The sequence below is a fragment of the Zalophus californianus genome, chromosome 14 (genome assembly GCF_009762305.2).
Source record: "Zalophus californianus isolate mZalCal1 chromosome 14, mZalCal1.pri.v2, whole genome shotgun sequence".
Classification (NCBI taxonomy): domain Eukaryota; kingdom Metazoa; phylum Chordata; class Mammalia; order Carnivora; family Otariidae; genus Zalophus; species Zalophus californianus.
The window spans coordinates 24174994-24194770 of NC_045608.1; the positions used below are offsets into that span (position 1 = coordinate 24174994).

The window sequence follows — 19777 nt, forward strand, 5'->3', positions numbered from 1 at the left end:
AAAATTTTCATGAAGTCTAATTTTTTTTTCTTTTGTTGCCTTTGCCTTTGATGTTTTATCTAAGAAATCATTGCCAGAAATGTAGTATTTAAAGTAGAGAGAAAACGGGGTGCCTCTGTGGCTCAGCTGGTTGAGTGACTACCTTCGGCTCAGGTCATGACCCTGGAGTCCCAGGATCGAGTACCACATCAGGCTTCCCTCTGAATCTGCTTCTCCCTCTGACCCTCCCCTGTCTTGTGCGTGCACGCACGTGTGCTCTCTCTCTCTCTCTGTCATAATCTCTCTCAAATAAATAAATCTTAAAAAAAAAATAAAGTAGGGAAGAAGCTACCAAGTGGGTTTTGGCTTAAGAGCCTCATGGCTCCTACTTTTCTACTCTTCACATCAGCTGGGATGTCATGGGTACATCTCATTGAGCAGTGGGAGCAAAGCACGACTAAATGGTGGTCTAAGGACACACAGAGGTCAGAAGCAGCAGGCTGTGTGACTGTTTCTGTGCAAAATGGCCTAGGGGTCTGGCTGGCCATTCCACTCTTGGATCAGTCACCAAGTTGACTTCCCTGGTAGTCTCTATAGCACTTGATTATTTGATATCCATGCTCCCAGTTGCTCCTCAGAAGTGCCATGTGGTATAGGCATGGGGGCAGTTTTTAAAGAGGGACAGCTCTCTGAATATGGGAGTGGGTCCTAGGCAAAAGCCCAGGAAAATTACTTGTCTTTTCTTAGCACTACCATCTCTGCAGAGGCATTTTTCAATGAGATTCTTTTTTAAAAAATGACAGTTATGACTAGACCATAGACTTCTTGAGGGCAGGAACCAGAGCTTTGATTTATCATTGAGCATAGTTCTTGGCATTCTCCAAATGTTTCCCAAACTGCTCTGACAGTTAGCATCAGGTGGCTCAGGACACAAACCTGATTTGTAAAAGTCAATATTACATATTCAAAATGGTGTCATTTTGGTTGTATTATTTTATTTATTTGACAGAGAGAGAGAGCACAAGCAGGAAGGGCAGTAGGCAGAGGAAGAGGGAGAAGCAGCAGGTTCCCCGCTGAGCAGGGAGCCCGATGCGGGGCTCCATCCCAGGACCCCTGGATCACAACCTGAGCCGAAGACAGACGCTTAACCAACTGAGCCACCCAGGCGCTCCTGGTTTTATTATTTTAAACCATAGTTGGTTTATCTTACATATGTTCTCCTGATGGTTCTCCTTAGGACCTCCTATTCAAAGGAGAAGTGAGATCATTGTTTTGTCAAGTATGAGCTGTGTGTTATTAAACTCTTAGAAAGTTTTCTCCTTAATTAGTTAAATTTCATCATTTATTTTCTTTTTATACTCTACCTTCCGACTATTTTAGAGCTCTTTAGCTCAACCTCAGGTAAAATCTGAATTAATGAGATTTTATAGATTCTATATTAATAAGGATTTACTGACTACATGAAAACAAAAGCAGAACCCTCATTTTGAAAACTTTTCTGATAATGAAGGGCAGACACAGTTATTCCATTTGCAGGTGAGGACTCTGGCTTAGTGAGTGGTAGAGCTGAGTGTCAGACTAGGTCTTCTGGTTCCAGATTCTTCCTCCACTGTATTATACTAGAAATCCACCCCCCTTAACTGAGGTCTGTCCAATCTGAAAATGTTTTTCTTTATTACAATATTTTATGCAGTTATATTGGTTTGAATTTGAAATTAGTAGATCCCCATTATTCGTTCACATACATTTATCAAACATTTACTTTGTGTCAGGCACTGTGCTCGTGGCTCTAGGAGGTGTCTTAGAGTAAGCAATAGACAGATAAATGAATAGTTAATGCTCTGTATCAGTAGTTATCTCTAATAGAGGTTCTACCAATTTGGGAAAACCCAAACCTTTTTCTGGTTGCAGATCCCTAATCTTTAAAATAAAAATTTTTTTCATTTGTTTCAGAGTTTTGAGCAATACTTAATTTTTAAAAAATTACTTTAAAACGGTTATGTTTATGTGATATTTCCAGTTCTGAAAAACATCCCTGAAGAAATTTTGTTCTTTTAGGATACTGATTTCCACTACTTCAGTTGGCTAAATTGAGTCATATCGAGTTGTATAGTTCTAAGTCTGGCTATCAGATCTATCAACCCACGCACATTTATGAGGTGTTCTTCAGGTGCCTGGCCCTGTTCTGAGTAAGGCACCTGGAAGCTGGGCCCAAGGACAAAGACACACAAACAGATCACTGAGGTGCTGTCTGTTAAGCACATTGGCTTGGGAGTTGGGAAGCTTTGCCTCTGACTGGCTCTGGTCAAATGACCTAACTACTCTAAGCCTTAATTTGACACCCCAGGGGATGCTAACAATGGGATAGTAGTGTTTACTGCAAAGGCGGGTTGTGAAGTTTAAATGAGATAATTCATGTAAAGGGTGCTGAGTGTTAGCTGACATTATTCATGGTGATAGTAAATATTAAAAATGGCTCCTGATTTTAAAACTTTTGGTGACAATCTGATTTTGCCTGGATCAAACTAAGTATCCCATTCTGGATTTTCTCATACACAGTTCTGATGTTTCACTTACTATGCCTTCAAAGAATGATGGTCATTCAGAAAGGGAAGTTGTGACTTACTCATTAAGCAAATTAATGAAGTACCTGCTGACTACATAGCTCTGTAGTACACCTTCAGTGTACTTTGTGAGACCTGAGAGTGAAGGTGAGATTAACATCTTTCAAGCACTTAACTCTGTTGGCACTGTGCTGGTCCCTTATTGTTTTATCTCCTTAATTCTTATAAACTATCCTGTGAGGAAGGTAATAGCCCCTTTTACACATAGGAGTAAAACAAAGGCTCAGAGAGAAAATAATGTATAAAGTTACGTTACTGCGTAAGTGGCAGAGCTGAGATTTGAACCCAAAGCCATCAAATTCCTCTGCTATGCTAGTTTTGTTTTTTGGCTTTTGTTCTTTAAAGATTTTATTTATTTATTTGAGAGAGAGAGCACGAGTTCTCACGTACAAGTAGGGGGTGGGGCAGAGGGAGAGGAAGAAGCAGACTCCCAGCTGAGCAGGGAAGCCTAACTCAGGGCTCTATCCCAGAACCTTGGGATCATGACCTGAGCTGAAGGCAGACACTTAACCAACTGAGCCATCCAGGTGCCCCTGCCATGCTAGTTTTTAAGGACAAAAGTCCATAAAAAGTTAAAAGAACATTGTAAGACAGTGATACGAGGGATGATAAAAGTTAGCTCTTGGGTGACCCTTAAAAGTATGTGCCAGTGATCATCCAAATCTTGCTTTACCTTTTCTTTTGAAACCTGGTAAGTTTAATGAAAAGCATTGAAGGGGTGCCTGGGTGGCTCGGTTAGTTAAGTGTCTGCCTTTGGCTCAGGTCATGATCCCAGGGTCCTGGGATCGAGTCGCACATAGGGCTCCCTACTCAACAGGGAGTCTACTTCTCCCTCTCCCTCTCCCCCAAACTCGTTCTCTCTCTCTCTCACTCTTTCTCTTACAAATAATTAAAATCTTAAAAAAAAAGGAAAAGCACTGAAGTTTAAACCAAAACAAAGAAAACCCTTTCGATTCAGAAATACCGGAAGAAAACGTGAAGAAGTAGGAACAGTTGATCCCAGAGTCCCCACTCAAATATGAAGGGCACAAGGACTCTAAGGCCTTTCTTCCTGCCTTAGTCCTAGCCCTTGCTGCCTTACCACACCCATATGTGCCCTGTGTTCTGTGTCTCCCCAGCATGCCCTGCAGTCATGCACTCTGTACATACTTCTGTCAGCACTCAGCAAGCTAGGCTGCCTTGTTTACTTGACTATGTTCCCCTTTAGACTGAAACCCTTTATCTCTGTATCCTGAATGCTTGACAAATAAGATCTTTAATAAATCTTTGAAGATGGTGTGCCTGGGTGGCTCATTGAGTTAAGCGTCTGTCTGTGTTTGGCTCAGGTTGTGATTTCAGGGTCTTGGTTGGGCTGCCCGCTCAGCAGGGAGCTTGTTTCTCCCTCTCCCTCTGCTCCTCCCTGTAGCTTGTGCTTTCTCTCACTCTCTATGTCAAATAAAAATTCTTAAAAAAAATAAATCTTTGAAGATAAGAGAGGGATTGCTTGAACAGATAGGAGGTTAAAGGATGCCATAAAAAAGGACCAGTGCTGCCCCAAAGAAAAGAGGCTAGTCTCAGCTCCCTCTGTCCTTTTGGATGTGGAAGGTCATTCATGCCCATGATCCTATATTTTAGGGCCAAGCTTCTGTGAGCTAGCCTAGGGACCTACCTAAACAACATTTAGACTAAAATTTTAGAGCTTGGTTTCTGTGTGTTCCAAGTTCCAATCAACTTAGTTAGATTTTTTCCTACTCCAGCCTTCTGTGAGTGTGATGTAGACATTTTCAGAATGCACCTCTCATCTCTGCCTGCATGTGGTCCAGCAGCAGCCTAATGAACAGCACAGACAGGCTCAGGCAAGCTACAGTTTCTGGCCGAAAGCTTCCATGTGAACAAGCATGTGCCCACAGGAACAAGAACTCTGCTGGGTATCCTTTGGGATCGTGGCAATCATTTATCACCCAAATTTGTAATCGTCGTCAGTAGGATTAACATTCTTAGATGCCTCGGCATACCCTGGTCCAGGAATTCTTAGAGTTTAAAGGCACAAAGAAGGCAGATTTTGAAAACTGCAGTTCTCTAGAACTTGAGATCTGAATACAAGAATGCTACAAAGAGATTTCTTCATGAAGTCAAGTTCCCCAGTGTTTCCTGAAGGGGTATGCAACTTTTCTGTTCTCTTCCTTGCTCAGTTCCTGTGAGGTAGACCAGGCCAGCTCTGGGAAAGTAATAGGAGTGAGGATGTTAGGTCCGTTTCAGCTTCCAGGCTCTGCATTCCTAAGGGATCATTAAGTATTGCAAATCTGCTTTAGTCCCAGCATCACATGTGCCAACCTGGACATCTCATTTAGGAATGTTTTTTGAAACTAGGTATGAATTTGTTTCTTTAATGGTCGGCTCTGTCTTGGATGGACCAGGTGCTGACTGGTCTGAGATCTCCGCTGACTTGTCCCCCATCCCCCAAGTTTATCTGACTTCTTCGTAGTCTCTGTGTACTGGAGCTGGGGGTTGTGCATTCTGAAGGATAGACCCTGAGGTCACTGTCCCTCCCAAATTCTGTGCTGTGTCATATTGCTTTGTGCTTTTGGTAGAGTTCTTCCCTGTTTGAGAGCTGAGTTTCCAAAAGTTCATCAAAGAATCACTTGGTGTGGAAGGTAGGGGCATTTATTTGAAAATACACATTCTTGGGCACTGTCCAGATCCAAATTCTATTTAAATCACTGAGGGGGTCTAGGAACCAGATTTCTGGGAGGGTGCCTTGTTTAGGAAAAACAGGCAAGTTTGATGGAGCCCCTTGTTAAGAATTCTTGTAATTACCCATGTGTCTTCCTTAGCTCCTATTCCAGATTCCAGAGCCTCAACTTGGCCATGCTCTTTGAGACTTCTCTCCACACGCACAGCTGGTAGCCCCAAGCCTTAAATGTAGTTGGTACTAGAGATCTGTTGATTGAAAGCATAAATGCATGCTTCACGTTCACTTCAAAGAACACAAAAGTTACAGCATTGTACAATAAACTTGAGGGGAAAAAAGACCAGGTATTTAATTTTGTAAAGCTACATGTTAAAGGGTAATATGTAAGAGTGAAAAGAGTGCCAGTGTTGTGTTGGAAAGTCTGAATTTGGTGCTGTATGATTGCCTGGCCTTGGGTAGGTCCTCTAACCTCCCTGGCCTGTATCCTCATCTGTAAAGTGGAGTGAGGATCAAAGTGGTAATAGATGTGAATGTGCTTGAAAAGCAGAAAGTAGATTCAGATCAGGAGTGAAGAATTGTCAGAGTAGGGACAGGGGCTCAGAACCAGCTACAACAAGACTGCTGTGTGGTCGGGTTGAAGTTCATAGTCCCTACCAGGACCAGGAGAAAGATTTAGTAGGATGGCAGCTCAGGCATGCTCAGGGCCTGCTTCCCTTTTATTTTGTCCACTTCCTGAGCCAACCAGGGCCCTCTGTCCTCTGACCATTGTCCCACTCCTGCTGGGCCCAGGAGGCTGTAGCCACATTCTCTTCTTCTGCAGGTGTTCAGTAGACAGTCCCCAGGGAATGATGCTCATCTCTGCAATGCTGCCTCGCTGTGGTGAGGTTCCTGTACATGAGGGTAGGGAGAAGGTGAGGAGAGAAGGCTTCAGGGATAGCTGCGTGGTTCTGGGGCGCAGGATGTGTTGCAGAGAGGTTTGTGAGCAGTTGGCCTGTTGACCAAAACCAGTCATACATGCCCACACCCATTCACTCAGCAAATATTTGAGTGCCTACTAGGGGGAGGCTTTAGAGCCTGAGTAGGGACCACGTGGTCAGTCTGCCAAGAATTAGAATGAGAGTTACATGGTCTGCTTGGAATTGGGATGTGCAGGCCTGTCCCAGTGCCTAACCTGCTGTAAGCCTGCTGCTGTCTGCAAACTGAGCTGTTCTGTTACTGTCCTCTGACCATTCCCACCCTAACACCTGCCTTGATCCTGACTGTCCCCTTAAGCCTTCCTTCCCTTAGGAGTATGAGCCATGCAGAGCCTTGTTGGGTCCAGGGAGAAGAGAGGGTAATGAACCAGGATAAGGGGTGTCTATGTATGTCTCCCCAGTAGCAGCGACCCCTCACCTTGTTGGACCTTCTGGGTCACTGTATTACCTCATAGGGCCACCTTTGCAGTCCTGTAGAAGGCACGACACTGTTACTTTTCAGGTGAAAAAAGAGATTGTAAAAAAAAAAAAAAAAAAAGATTGTAGCCATCAAGGTATCTACTCAGAGTGGTGGAGTCAGGACTTGAACTCCGAGTTTTTCAGGATTGGGGAAAACTGGAACGCTGGGAAGTTTTTTTACCTATTTTATTTTATTTAAGATTTTATTGAGAGAAAGAGTGTGCACACGGGTGCGCATGCGCATGAGAAGGGGGAGGAGCAGAGGGAGAGGGAGAAGCAGACTCCCTGCTGAGCAGAGAGCCCGTTGAGACCTGGGGCTCCATTCCAGGACCCTGGGATCATGACCTGAGCTGAAGGCAGATGCTTAACTGACTGAGCCACCCAGATGCCCCAGAAGGGTTTTTTTGTTTGTTTGTTTTTTGTTTTTAGATGTACTATTACTCTTTTGTCTGATTTCAAAATTAATACATGTAAAAATGTCAGTTTTGTAAATGGGGCGGACTTAGAAAATATGTCACCACCTCTAAGTCCCCACCAATACAGATAGTCATCATTAACAGTTTGGTATGTTTTTCCACATTTTAAAAGACATTTTCTAATATTTATATTTCATTATTTAATAAATGTAGTATTATACATACATTTTACAGTTTTTTTAAACGTTATTGTAAAAGTAATACCTGCCTATCATAAAACATTAAAACAGGATAAGAGTATAAAATTCGAAGTTCCACAGCCCCTAATCCCAGAAATAATTGTTGATAGTTTAGTGTGTGACTTCTAGACATTTTCTTTGTGTGTGTGTATGTATATGTGTATTCTTTTATACATTTTGTTTTTACCCAAATAAGTTCAGGCACATACTCTTCTGCAACCTAACCTTTTTAAAAATTCCTTTTATTATGGAAATGTACAAGCACACACAAAAATAAGCTAATGGAATAAACCCTCATTCATCATCCAGCTCCAGCAACCATCACCTTCCCTGTTGTTAGTCTTTTCTCTCCATTTTCACTTCTCCCCCTGGAGTTTTTAAAGCAAATCCCAAGCATCATTTCTTCATAAATATTTAAGTATATATTTCTAGGGGCACCTGGTGGCTCAGTTGGTTAAGTGTCTGCATTAGGCTCAGATCATGATCCTGGGGTCCTGGGATCCAGCCCTGCTCAGTAGGGAGCCTGCTTCTCCCTCTCCCTCTGCCTCTTCCCTCTGCTCATGCTCTCTCTCTCTCAAATAAAATCTTTTAAAAAATAAGTATTTCTAGCAGATGAGTATTTTTTAAATTATGCAATACCATTATACTCAATAAAATTAACAATAATTCCTCAATATCAATTAATACCTAGGCTAAATCTAATTTTTGACAGTCATCTCACAAGTGTCTTTTTACAGGTGGTTTGTTTGAACCTGGTTCCAGTGAGATCCACACACTTTCAGTGGTTGGTATGTCTCAAGTCTCAATTTAGAACTCCATGTCCCACTTATGCTATTTATTTTTTAAGAACTTGGATTATTTGTCCTGTAAAAGATCCCACATTCTGGATTTGCTGATTGCCTCCTGGAGTTGTTAAACATGTGCTTCTGTGCCCCATATTTTCTGTAAATGGGTAATTTATTTTGGAGACATGATTAGAGTCTATGTTTTAAGAGTGCTTCATTGTTGGTGATGTGTACTTCCTATTGCATCACATCAGGAGACTATCATTAAGATTGATCGGTTAACCTGACTTTATGATTGTCTTTCCACGTCTGTACACACGGTCCCTAATGTTAAAGATTTTATTTATTTGAGAGAGAGTGAGAGAGATTACGAGCAGCCGGGAAAGGTAGAAGGAGAAGTAGACTCCCCACGGAGCAGAGAGCCTGATGTAGGACTTGATCCAGGACCCTGGGATCATGACCTGAGCTGAAGGCAGATGCTTAACTGAGCCACCCAGGTGCCCACACAGTCCTTAATTTTAAAAGATAAACATATTCTAAGGAAACTCACATAGGTCAGGTACTTGAGCTGGAATGACATTTGAGGGCCATAACATGGCCCTCAGAAGCAGGCTGCATCCTAAGAAGAAGAGAACAGTTGCATGTGGAGAGGAAGAAGCACTGGGTCAGGGGGAAAGTCTTGGAGCTGAGGCCAGTAAGGCACTGGTGCTGCCAGCAGCCAGCTGCCCTTCTGGGACATTATGTAAAATGATGTAACTGAGTGAAAAAGTGGCAGTGAGCTGGTCTTCTCTCCCTGCTCAAGTCACTGAGCTGCTGTGATGGTGAGGGATGCTTGTGAGTCCAGAGTTCTAAGTTGGTGGCGTGTAGGAAGGCTTCTTGGTCAGAGAAGACTTCTGGCTTTTTGGTCGTTAACGTCTTCAAACTTTGGAAGCTGGAATCAGAGCAGTCTTTTGGTGCTCCAGTGGTGAGTCCCATACTTATGGTAGGGCCGCCTGCTTTGGAAAGAATGGATGAGATGACCTGGAGCCTCACAGTCTCAGAGCTGGAAGGGGACAACTAGGAGACCATGTAGTCCAGTGCCTTAGTTTACAGATGAGAAAACTGTGGCCCACAGAGGAGAAGGGAGGTTCTCAAAACACCTAGCAAGCTGTAGGCTCAACTGAAGCCAGCATCGAAGCTGCTGGTTCTCTGGCTATGATAAACCAGCCAGCATTCCTGCTTGGAATTTCTAAGATGGTGGGGGTGGCCAGACCAAGCTCTTCACAGATTCTTAATCTGCACCCAGAATTTCTGGGTATCCTTGGTGTTGGTCTTGTCCTCTTTCTTGTTCAGCTCCTGGCAGGTTCTTTGATTTGGAGGCAATATTGAACAACGGTTTGTTTTTCCCAGCATTTGGTGGCCAACTTGATCTGTGGTGGTACAGTGGTTTGATTACAGACTGGATGTCATGAGTCCCGGTCTCAGCTCCACATTAGTCAATTAGAGGACAGGTCTTGGGCTTCAGTTTCCTGAAGAGATTGGACCAGATCAGGTTTGCCCAAAGTATTATATGAATGTGCCAGATTTCGGTATGAGGATAAACAGCTTTTCTGTCATTATATATTTGTATTTATCTTTCACTCATGGTAACTAATACTGGTTTTCTATGTACAGCAGTGACAAAAGCCTTCTGGTCTAAGCAGATTCACCCGCCAATATAGAGGCAGTCCAGTTAGAGGCCAGCCTGTGAACATTTAGTTTTATTGAGCACGTATACCTGGATTGGTTCTCCTGGGAGAATGTAAAGACATATGAGAAAAGGTCTCAGTTCCTTTGGAGAGCCATCTGGATGGAGGATGTTCTGTATTTGTGCAGTGTGTTTTGTGTGGTACATTCTAGGCTGTGTTCATGAAAGTTTTTGAGTCATTGTTTTCTGGGTAGCGCCCCATGAGTATCATCCTCTGCAGCCTCTGCAAAGTCTGTGTGGGGGTTCAGTCATCATCTGAACTTCTGGAGCTGAGAGAAGATGGGGATATTGCCATGGAAGCTGGGGAGAGAGGGCTGCAGAAATGGGCAATCAAGGGCTCTCTGCCTTTCAGGATTTTCCTGGGGAGAATCTTCAGTCAGAGTCTGACAGCCAAGGATGGCGAGCAAGGGGCCCTCGACCTCTGCATCCCCTGAGAACTCCAGTGCAGGGGGCCCCAGCGGTAGCAGCAATGGTGCTGGCGAGAGTGGAGGGCAGGACAGCACCTTCGAGTGCAACATCTGTCTGGACACAGCCAAGGACGCCGTCATCAGCCTGTGTGGCCACCTCTTCTGGTCAGTACCCCTGCCACCACCCCCAGAAGACACACTGCCAGGTTTAGAAAGCCTGTGGCCCGGGCAGCTTTGGAACAGGAGTTTTCCCACCCACTTTGGGTCTCATGATACAATCAGGTCCAAGAAGCAGGAGCCCTGCGTTCTTGTCCCAGTTCTGCTGATGATGAGCTGAGTGGCCTTGGGCAAATCCTGTCCCCGCTCTGGACTCTGTACCTCCACCTCTAAAGTGAAAATGCTCACCAGTTAGTGAGCAGTTGCTGTGTACCACTTGCTGGGCTGAATGAAGAGGCAGTGTGTACAGTGGTTATACTGTGGTACGCTGTTGAGCAAGGACAGTGGAGCCGGACTTCCTGTTCTGAATTCTGACTCTGCCACCTCCCTACTGGATGACCTTGGGCAAGGTGCTTACACACACTCTGTCTCATTTTACAGGGTTGTATGTGAGCAATCAAATGACTCAAAATACATAAAAAGCTTAGAAGAGCACATAGCACACACGGAATACTGTGTGTTAGCAATGATCCTAATAATTGTTGTTCTATTTTATGTATATCAAAATGAAGTGGCAGGGTTAGTTTCATTCTGGCCTCCATCATTATAGAAGTCCCTCCTGGATCTGAGGTTCTGGGTAAATGTTGAGATTTTATTCTCCCTTGATTTTGAGCTGGACCTTGAAGGGTGAATTGGGCTAAGTGGAGGGGTAAGAATGGCAGATAAGGCAAAGAGTATGTGCCCCCCCCACCAAGGCAGGCATTTTATGGGGATAGACATATGCGCTCTTGGATATGAGACTGAGACCCTGACACTGCTGTGAACCTCAGATAGCGCCCTGGATGGGGGGCTCGGAAGTGTTAGGGAACAAGACTGGTTAAGAGAGGGTTGGGCCAGATTATCAAACTCAAATTTGATTGAGTAGCACATAAATCTGTGGAATATTTTTGAGCAGGGAACTGGTGTGAAGAAGGGGTCATTTAAGTAGTATTTAAGGGAGTTTAAGATAAAGAGATAAATTTATTGAATAAATAGGATGGGGCAGATTTTGTTTGGGCAGATTTTTTTCTGGCAGCTCTTGCCCTAATCATTAAGTTTTACGCAGAAACTGTTGTTTTCTAAAAATTGGAGATTCTCTGGGGCATTATAAAACCAGGACTTGAAACAAGTGACAAAATTAAGAATAAATCAAGGTACCATTAATAAAAACACAGACTCTAAAATGAAACAGATGCTTCCTATCAGAGTGGTTTGTCCCTGGACAAATCTGCAAGCTTCTCTGTACCTGAGTTTCCTCATCTGTAAAAGGGAGATAATTACACTTCGTCATAGGTTAATATGACCCTCCAGTGACATTAACAAATGAAAAGCTAGTCAACCATGGCCTGGCACACAATAGTTGCTTAATAAATTGAAGTGGTCACCATCTTTGTTATAATTTTGAACTTCTCCTAAAGGAAGTCACCTCCACTTCTCCCCCCACAGCCTTCAAGGGAGGTTACCAGTGGAGATCTGTGATTTGGTGTATGTTGGGTTCAGTTTGGAATGACACTGCAAGGTTAATGTAGGAGTCAAATGCCAGGTGGGTCTGTTATCCAGGGAGATTGCATGTCTGGATGGTGGGGCTAAACTGTGGTTCAGGAACTGAGAAAGGGATTAGCCTCTGAGTCCAACAAATTTTACTCAGCTAGAGGAGTCATGTTTTATGAGGGACAGAAACCATGTCCACATTTTCCACTGTCCTGGCACACAGGAGGTGTGCAGTGGATATCTGTTAGTTGGATGAATAAATCAAGAGAGTAAAAGTGGAAAATTTGGAGTTAGAGTAACTTTTCCTTCAGTTCTCTAAATGTCATTTTTTGCACCCAATGCTGGGTGATAGAAGGGACAAAAAACTGGACGTCAGGAAACTTACTTTTTAGTCCTGGTGCCACAGGCTAGTTGTTTCTTGTTTCTGAGTTTGGTTTCCTTATTTGAAAAATGAGGGACTGAGCAGCAATTCACTGTAGTACAACTTCGTTAAGCTGTGAAGGTAGCCCTTTCTGCTGAGCAGCATCTCCATCCTTTTCATTACTTAAAGATGTTTTTTTATACTAAACTTGACCTTTTAAACTACTTCCTGCCGGCAGAGCATTCAAGATTGAGGACAGCCTGAAGATTTTTCTTAAACCAGATATAGAGTCACACATTGTGAGCCTTAGGAGGTTATGAACCCACTGAAATGGAGTCTGAAATAGTATGTGTATGTGTGTGTGCATGTGTGTATGAGAATGCCCCCATGAATTTTTCTGCACAGAAGGTCTTTAGCCTATATTGGATTCCTCAGAGGCCACAATCCTTCAAAGCTTGACTTGTAGAGAAGCTGGGTTTGGGACCTGGGGGTCCTTTACAAGTAAGATCCCAGGGGTAGAGACTGGGGTCTTATCTCTATTGCCTAATTTTTCCTGTGATTTTAGCCCAGTCTTTTCTAATTTCTGATACTAGTGATTCCCCGCAGACAGTGGGGTTGCAGGGCTCTAGAGTTCCACCCTGTGTTCCCATTTTTCTGCTCCCACCCTCGGTGTTCTGCTAATGAAAGTACTTTTCTTCCTTTACCCCCATTCTCTTTCTCCTTGATGACTGGTTGCCCTGGGGACTCTGGCAGTTGGCCGTGTTTACATCAGGTAAGATGCGTTTTATTTTACTTTGTCTTTCATCAGCTCTGGTTGCACAAGACACCCCTAGTCTCGGGAGACTACTGTCAGAAGCTGCAATCTCCCCTGTTTGTGGGCTCATTTGCTTGTTTTACCACCCTCTCCCCCAACCCTCTTTATACACCTGCCCACTGACAGGTACTTGCTGAAAATAAGGGGTCCATGTAGTACCTGGGATGGTCCTCACTCTGTTACTGATGGTCTTTGTGGCCTTAGCAGGCCACCACCTCTCTGGCTCATAGATTCCCATTTGTAGAATAGGATTTGATAGTATGTTAAGTTTTTACTTTTGAGATTCTGCCTTTACAAAAAGAACCTTCTAGCATATCAGCTGTTCTCCGTACCCATAAAGGTCTTGAAAATGTTAGGAAGGGAGTAATTTTTTTGGTCTCAACAGAGAGATTTTGTGAGAGGGGAAAAGTCTGTTTTCCCAGCTTTAGATTATTATTATTTTTTTAAAGATTTTATTTATTTGACAGAGAGACAGCGAGAGAGGGAACACAAGCAGGAGGTGTGGGAGAGGGAGAAGCAGGCTTCCTGCCGAGCAGGGAGCCCGATGTGGGGTTCGATCCCAGGACCCTGAGATCATGACCTGAGCCGAAGGCAGTCGTTTAACCAACTGAGCCACCCAGGCACCCCTAGATTATTATGAAAACCAGTCAGTTAAGTATTCACCAAGACCCAGGCACGTGCTTAGTGAGATAGCAGGGCCTGGCATCCACAACTGGCTGTGAATAATCACTGTGAGCTAGCTGACTGTCTCCACGGTTGTTGGCAAAAGAGCCCCACACTAGTAGGTGGCTTAGGAATGTAGGGGGAGGACAGAAGTTCCAGAGCTCTAGAGCCTCAGAATCTAGGTGAGAGAAAGAAGCAAGGGAAATAAGAGAGGGGTTCCCACTACATTAAGGGCTATTCATTCTGACTCTAGCAAGACCTAGTAAATTTATAGATTTATCTGCTGGAAATTTATAAAGAGCACATAACTTAAGGTTTGAAGCTTTCAACAGTAGGATAAAGGAAGTGGGATATAAAATCATCAAATGCTGCTTTCTCCTTGACCCTGAAATCCTAGATTCACATTTATATAATAAACTAGATTATTTGGTCTAAAGATGCAATTTATGTTCTAAGATAAATGTTGAGAAAATATATATGAATTAAATTATTCTAAGACACTGCAGATAACATGTTTTTATCATTTTTATTTTATTTTATTTTATTTATTTTTTTAAAGATTTTATTTATTTGAGAGAGAGAGAGAGAATGAGAGAGAGCACGAGAGGGAAGAGGGTTAGAGGGAGAAGCAGACTCCCCGCTGAGCAGGGAGCCCGATGCGGGACTCGATCCCGGGACCCCAGGATCATGACCTGAGCCGAAGGCAGTCGCTTAACCAACTGAGCCACCCAGGTGCCCCATTTTTATTTTATTTTAGAGGAAAGTTAAGCAGAATGTTTTTAGCCAGTGAAAGAGCTTGGGAAGCCCAAAACAGAATTCTGGTGTTTTTAATATTGAAAAAAACAGTTGAATGCAAAAATCAATGAAAGTACATAAAAAACACTAAGCAAATTTAGGTAATAAGCAAAACCTATCTTTTAGCACATAGTAGATCACCAGAAAATGGTGAGGTTATGTCCAGATGCTGATGTCTGGGATACAAAGTTGTTGAGGAAATGCTGTAAAAATGAGAAGTCACAGAAAGCAAAATTTGGCTGCCAGGGTAATACAGTTGATCTGTTGGGGAAGGCAGAGATTTAAAGTTCATTATACCAGCACCCACAACCTAAACTGAGGCTGGGTCTGTCAGACCCCTTGGCATAGCTCCAGGCTTGCAGTTCCTTCCTGCTGTGTTGCAGGGAGCCCCTAGAAGTAATGAAGCATGAAGAATCCTGTTTAATTATGAGGTGTTTAAAAGCAATTTTGATTTCACCACTAGTAAATATTTATTGAGTGCCAGGAACAGGAATCAGAGAGTTGGGTTCCTTGAAGTGTTCCCTGCTGGTGCTGCTGTTTCCAATTTGAGGCCTTTGGTCCATGTTTTTCTGCTGGCTATGACTGCTCTGTAGTGGGCTTGCACCATTCACACATTTTTCTCTCCCGTTTGCAGTGGTTGGAGACCAGACCTAACAGACAAGTGTGTCCAGTTTGCAAAGCCGGCATCAGCCGAGATAAGGTCATCCCGCTCTATGGCAGGGGCAGCACTGGGCAGCAGGACCCCAGGTGAGGCCTTGGGGCACCTCTCACACCCACTCCTCCCTTTGGACATGAATGCACTTCCATTCAGCACCTTCTCACTCCACCTTTTACTTAGTGCTTACAGACCCTCATTTTTGAGGCAGTTGGGATCCAGATGGGAGTCGGTCAGGAAGGGAGGGAAGCCAAGTTGCTCCTCACCAGGCTGTAATACGAATATCCACCGAATGTCTGCCAGCAAGCAGGCAATGTGCTAGGCAGTGCACAAGATATCACAATTTTAAGTACGCAAAGTGCTATGAAGGAGCAGCTTGGGAAGCAGGATGTCTAGCAGGAGAGTCTGCACGGAGGGGAGTTGCCGCAGCAGTGATATATAAAGTACAGAGGGAGGAGGGGACAGGAGGTCTGGGAGGCTTTGTGGAGTTTGAGGTGTGGATGCGTCTGTCATTCTACAAACACAGGTTCTGAGAGCCCTTCATGGTGTGGTCTCACACATGCACATGCTCACACACCCCTAGACTCTCCCAGCAGTGTCTCATACCTTCTCTGACCCCACCCCAGCATACCTTGTATCCAGACATCCTGGACTTCTCTTAAAGGAACTTACCCTTTCACATTCATGAGCCTTTGTATTTGTTTTCCCCCTGCCTCTTCTGCCCTCCACAGTCCTACTCAACACCCTCTTCCTCCACTAATTTCTGTCCATCTTTAATGAGCAGCTCTGAAGTTACCTCCTCCTTGAAGTGGCCCTTTTTCCCCACATTAGTTGCTCTCACCCTTGCTTCCACCCTATGTAGTTGATACCGCTATTCAAGAAGTCCCTTCCCATGCTGTATTGTGATTGGTTGTAGCCCTTTTAAAGAATAAACACCTCAAGAGTAGGGTCCATCACAGTCTTAGTATTGGCAGTGTCCTGCCAGTGTGTAATGGCTAACAAGCCCTCAGTCCAGTATTTTGGGGATGAGTGATAGAAGGGGCTAAGACCCAGAGGCAAAAAGCTAAGTGTAGAGTACTTACCAAGGGATAGTGGGAGGTAAAGCTGAAGTTAATAGGGGCAGATCAGAGAGATCCTGAATCTCAGCCCTCTATGCTGACAGGCCATTCCTGTTCAGTTTGGATTTGGGCTTTTTAACATTGGTGACCCCTATATTACACAGGTCCAGGGAAGGTGTCTGGCTAGCATTCATAACCAGTCTGGGCCAGGCTCCTGTGAGAGGAGTAGGCTGTAGCGCAACATGACGAACATCTTAGACTAAGCAGATTTTTCTCCCTGCTTTTCTTTACAGTTGCAAGTAGAATGAAGGTTAGGATTTGGTTTAATTTGGTGTAACTTCATGTGCTGGGCAAGGTGGGCCTGACCCTGTTGGTGAAGAGCTCCTACCACACTCACAATAGCTGAAAGCATTTTATAATTATTTATTTTATGGTGTTTCTGTTTCAGAGAGAAGACCCCTCCCCGTCCTCAAGGACAGAGGCCAGAGCCAGAGAACAGAGGGGTGAGGAACATGCTAGGAGAAGCTTCTAGAAATGAGCTGATGGCTTTAAAAGTTTCCATCTTGGCCCTACACTTTTTCTCCCTGATTATAAAAGTAAAGGAAAAATTGTGAAATACACAAAGGAAAAGAGGGGGGAAAATCACTTATAATCACACCATCCAGAGATAACTACTGGAAATATTTTGGTCTATTTTCTATTGTTCTATAATTATGTATACACATATATAAATTTTATAGATCTATTTATGTGCATGTATTTTATAGATGTGTATACATATATTTTTGTTTATTTTTTTACAATACTTGGCTCCTGTTTTGTAGCTCTTTTTAAAAATTTCATTCATTCTATATTTGCCTTCGGTATGCTGGGCATTATTCTAGGCACTGGTGATAGATCAGTGAACATAGCAAAGATTCCTGCCCTTATGAAGTTTGTATCAGAGAGAGGGAGACTTTTAATGACATATCTTGAGATTTTACATGCCAGTAATATTTTATTTAAAGGCTGTTTAGTGTTCAGTTGTATGAGCTTAACATTATTTGATCCTTTGTTGGACATTTAACTGTGTCCTTTTCTTTTTTTTATTTTAAAAATACCCTGGTGAACTTATAGATACATTTTTGAGCAGGTTCATGGTTATTTTACTAGGATAAATTCTTAGGAAAAATCACTAGCTCAAAAAATTTGCTCATTTAAATCAGATGTTAGTGTTAAAATTTTCTCGTTAAAATACTGAAGAAATTGTAAAAGCGAAATATTTATCCACACTACCAGAATCCCCAAATGAGTATATTTTCATTTCTCCAGAGTAAAATATTAAAAATTTTGAGGGAAAATACCTATCTGTATCTTGTCCACATCTCTACATATTGTCCTGAGCATACTTATGACTATAGTGTTCAGGTTTGTTCTGATAATTTGGTCACAAGAGTTTTTCATTTCCCCACAAGAATTAAGAGCATGGGTTTTTGGATTATATTGACCTAGTTTTTAATCTAAACTCTCCCCCCTTGACTACCAGGTGACATCACTTGAACTTTCTCAGGCTCTGTTTCTCAACAGAGAGCATCGGCTCCTAACCTCAGGAAGCCAGAGGCCCTGGCCTCAATGACTGTTGTGTGTAGCTCTAGCACATACAAGTACCTGCAGCCACCAGCGATGCTTTTTGCCTCCATTGCCCCAGGAACATAAACCCAGCAAATGTGAGGACTTGTGGAATTGTGTAGAGGTTGCTAAAAGGGAGTCCAGAGGGTCCATCGTTGGGATTGCACTCAATGAAGTGGTAGTTCCTGATGAAACAGTTGCACCTTCCTGGGTAAGGCAGCTTCGGTCCCAGGAGCCCTCAAACTCAACCATGCTGGGTTTGAGTAGGAGGCATCTCTGCGCTGAGAAGATGGAAAACTGGTGGTTTTTCTTCTCTGTAGGCTTGTCCTCTTGTTATATCTGCTGTTGGGCTTTAAAGGTAGTGCCACCTAGGAAGACATTTGGAGCTGGATGCCAGGCTGCTTGGTATGGGATAGGGAACAGCCACTTCCATGACTTACAAAAGACTCACAAGTGAAGGCCAATCAGCTCTTTGTGGAGAGCAGTTGACCCAGTACATTTTCTTCTTATTTTTTAATCATTTGTTCTAAAGATCTACCTAGGGATGTGGGGGAGGAGAGAAAATTTTTGTAAGATGTGCACAATAATTAAAAGCATGGGTCTTCAGATCATATTGACCTAGTTTCTAATCTAAACTCTACCCTTCTACTCTGTGCAACTTTGGTCAAGATAGAAAATGGGTTACTTATTCACAGTGTTAAAATTCCTACTAAGTCTTTTCATATGAAAGATGACACAGTATAGAACATGTTATGGGGATGATACACCAAACTGCTGATAGTGGTTATTGGGGAGAGCATGGCCATGAAATGGTGAATAAGGAGACCTCTGACTTTCTATGTCAATTATTCCTCTAATGTGTAAGTTTCTTATAACAAGTATATATACAAAAATAATCAGAAAAAAGTTAGTGTTTTATGTTTTTTAAATTCTTTGTAAAAATATTAAAACTTTGAGGGAAAATACATATCTATTTATATCTTATTTCCATACCTGCATGTTGGCATGTACTTGTGAACATAGTGTTCAGTTTTGTCTGGTAGCTTGGTCACAGGAGTTTTTCTGTGTTGCTGCCTAGTCAGCATGATGGTCTTTAGAGAGTGTGTATCACGATATTGATCATGACCTCCATTGTTGGTTAATTAGGGTTCCAGTTTTTTGCTATTAGCAATAATGTGCAGCTTGTTCCAATGTTCCCTTGTAATTAGGTGTAGGGGTGGTTGCCAATTTTGCTGTTACAAAGCATGTAGAAAAGCATGTAGGGTGGAATTCTGGGGAAAAACCTGGTGCTTTAAGAAGCCTGACTTGCATCAGCAGATTGTTTTACTTTGGGCCAGAGCCAGTCCTTTCTGGCATTCACAACTCCTTGGCTAGAACCCCTTGCAGGCCAGAAGGGCAGAGGGGCCACCAGGCCTTGCAGTCTAAATGGGAGGAAAAAATGTTCCCCTTTGGAAACAGGTGGCAGAGGGTAGGGAGGAGAGGCAGGTGCCACCTGCAGGTGATATGTTTGACAGGTGCAGGAAAAACATGCTTCTTGTTCTTCTGAATTGCGTTTCTTCCACACAGGGATTTCAAGGATTTGGATTTGGAGATGGTGGTTTCCAGATGTCTTTTGGAATTGGGGCATTTCCTTTTGGGATATTTGCCACAGCATTTAACATAAATGATGGGCGGCCTCCTCCAGGTAAGACCCTACTTTCTTGGTAATTCTGTTTGAAGTCTCCTTGGAATTTATTAGTATGCAGATTACAGATAACTGTCACTGCTTGGTCAATCAGCCTTTTCAAAAATGTGAATTCTTTTCAGATTACTGGTAGTCATGATAATGTATATTGCCCACTTACTAAATATTAGGCA

At 43.1% G+C, this 19777-nt stretch overlaps 1 protein-coding gene across 5 annotated transcripts in view; it reads left to right on the forward strand.

Annotated features, from left to right (window-relative positions):
- Positions 1–19777, forward strand: part of RNF185 (ring finger protein 185) — a 35160-nt gene that overhangs the window by 11113 nt on the left and 4270 nt on the right. For 2 of the 5 annotated variants that reach the window (XM_027576441.1, XM_027576439.1), the window contains exons 2-7: positions 8100–8150; positions 10226–10445; positions 13081–13099; positions 15234–15346; positions 16761–16815; positions 19487–19604. In XM_027576441.1, the coding sequence (XP_027432242.1) occupies positions 10270–10445; positions 13081–13099; positions 15234–15346; positions 16761–16815; positions 19487–19604 (481 nt within the window). In that variant the 5' untranslated portion in view covers positions 8100–8150; positions 10226–10269. Of the gene's footprint in view, positions 1–4388; positions 4742–8099; positions 8151–10225; positions 10446–13080; positions 13100–15233; positions 15347–16760; positions 16816–19486; positions 19605–19777 lie in introns of those variants that run through there. The other 3 variants (XM_027576438.1, XM_027576437.1, XM_027576440.1) reach the window with 2 other exon arrangements.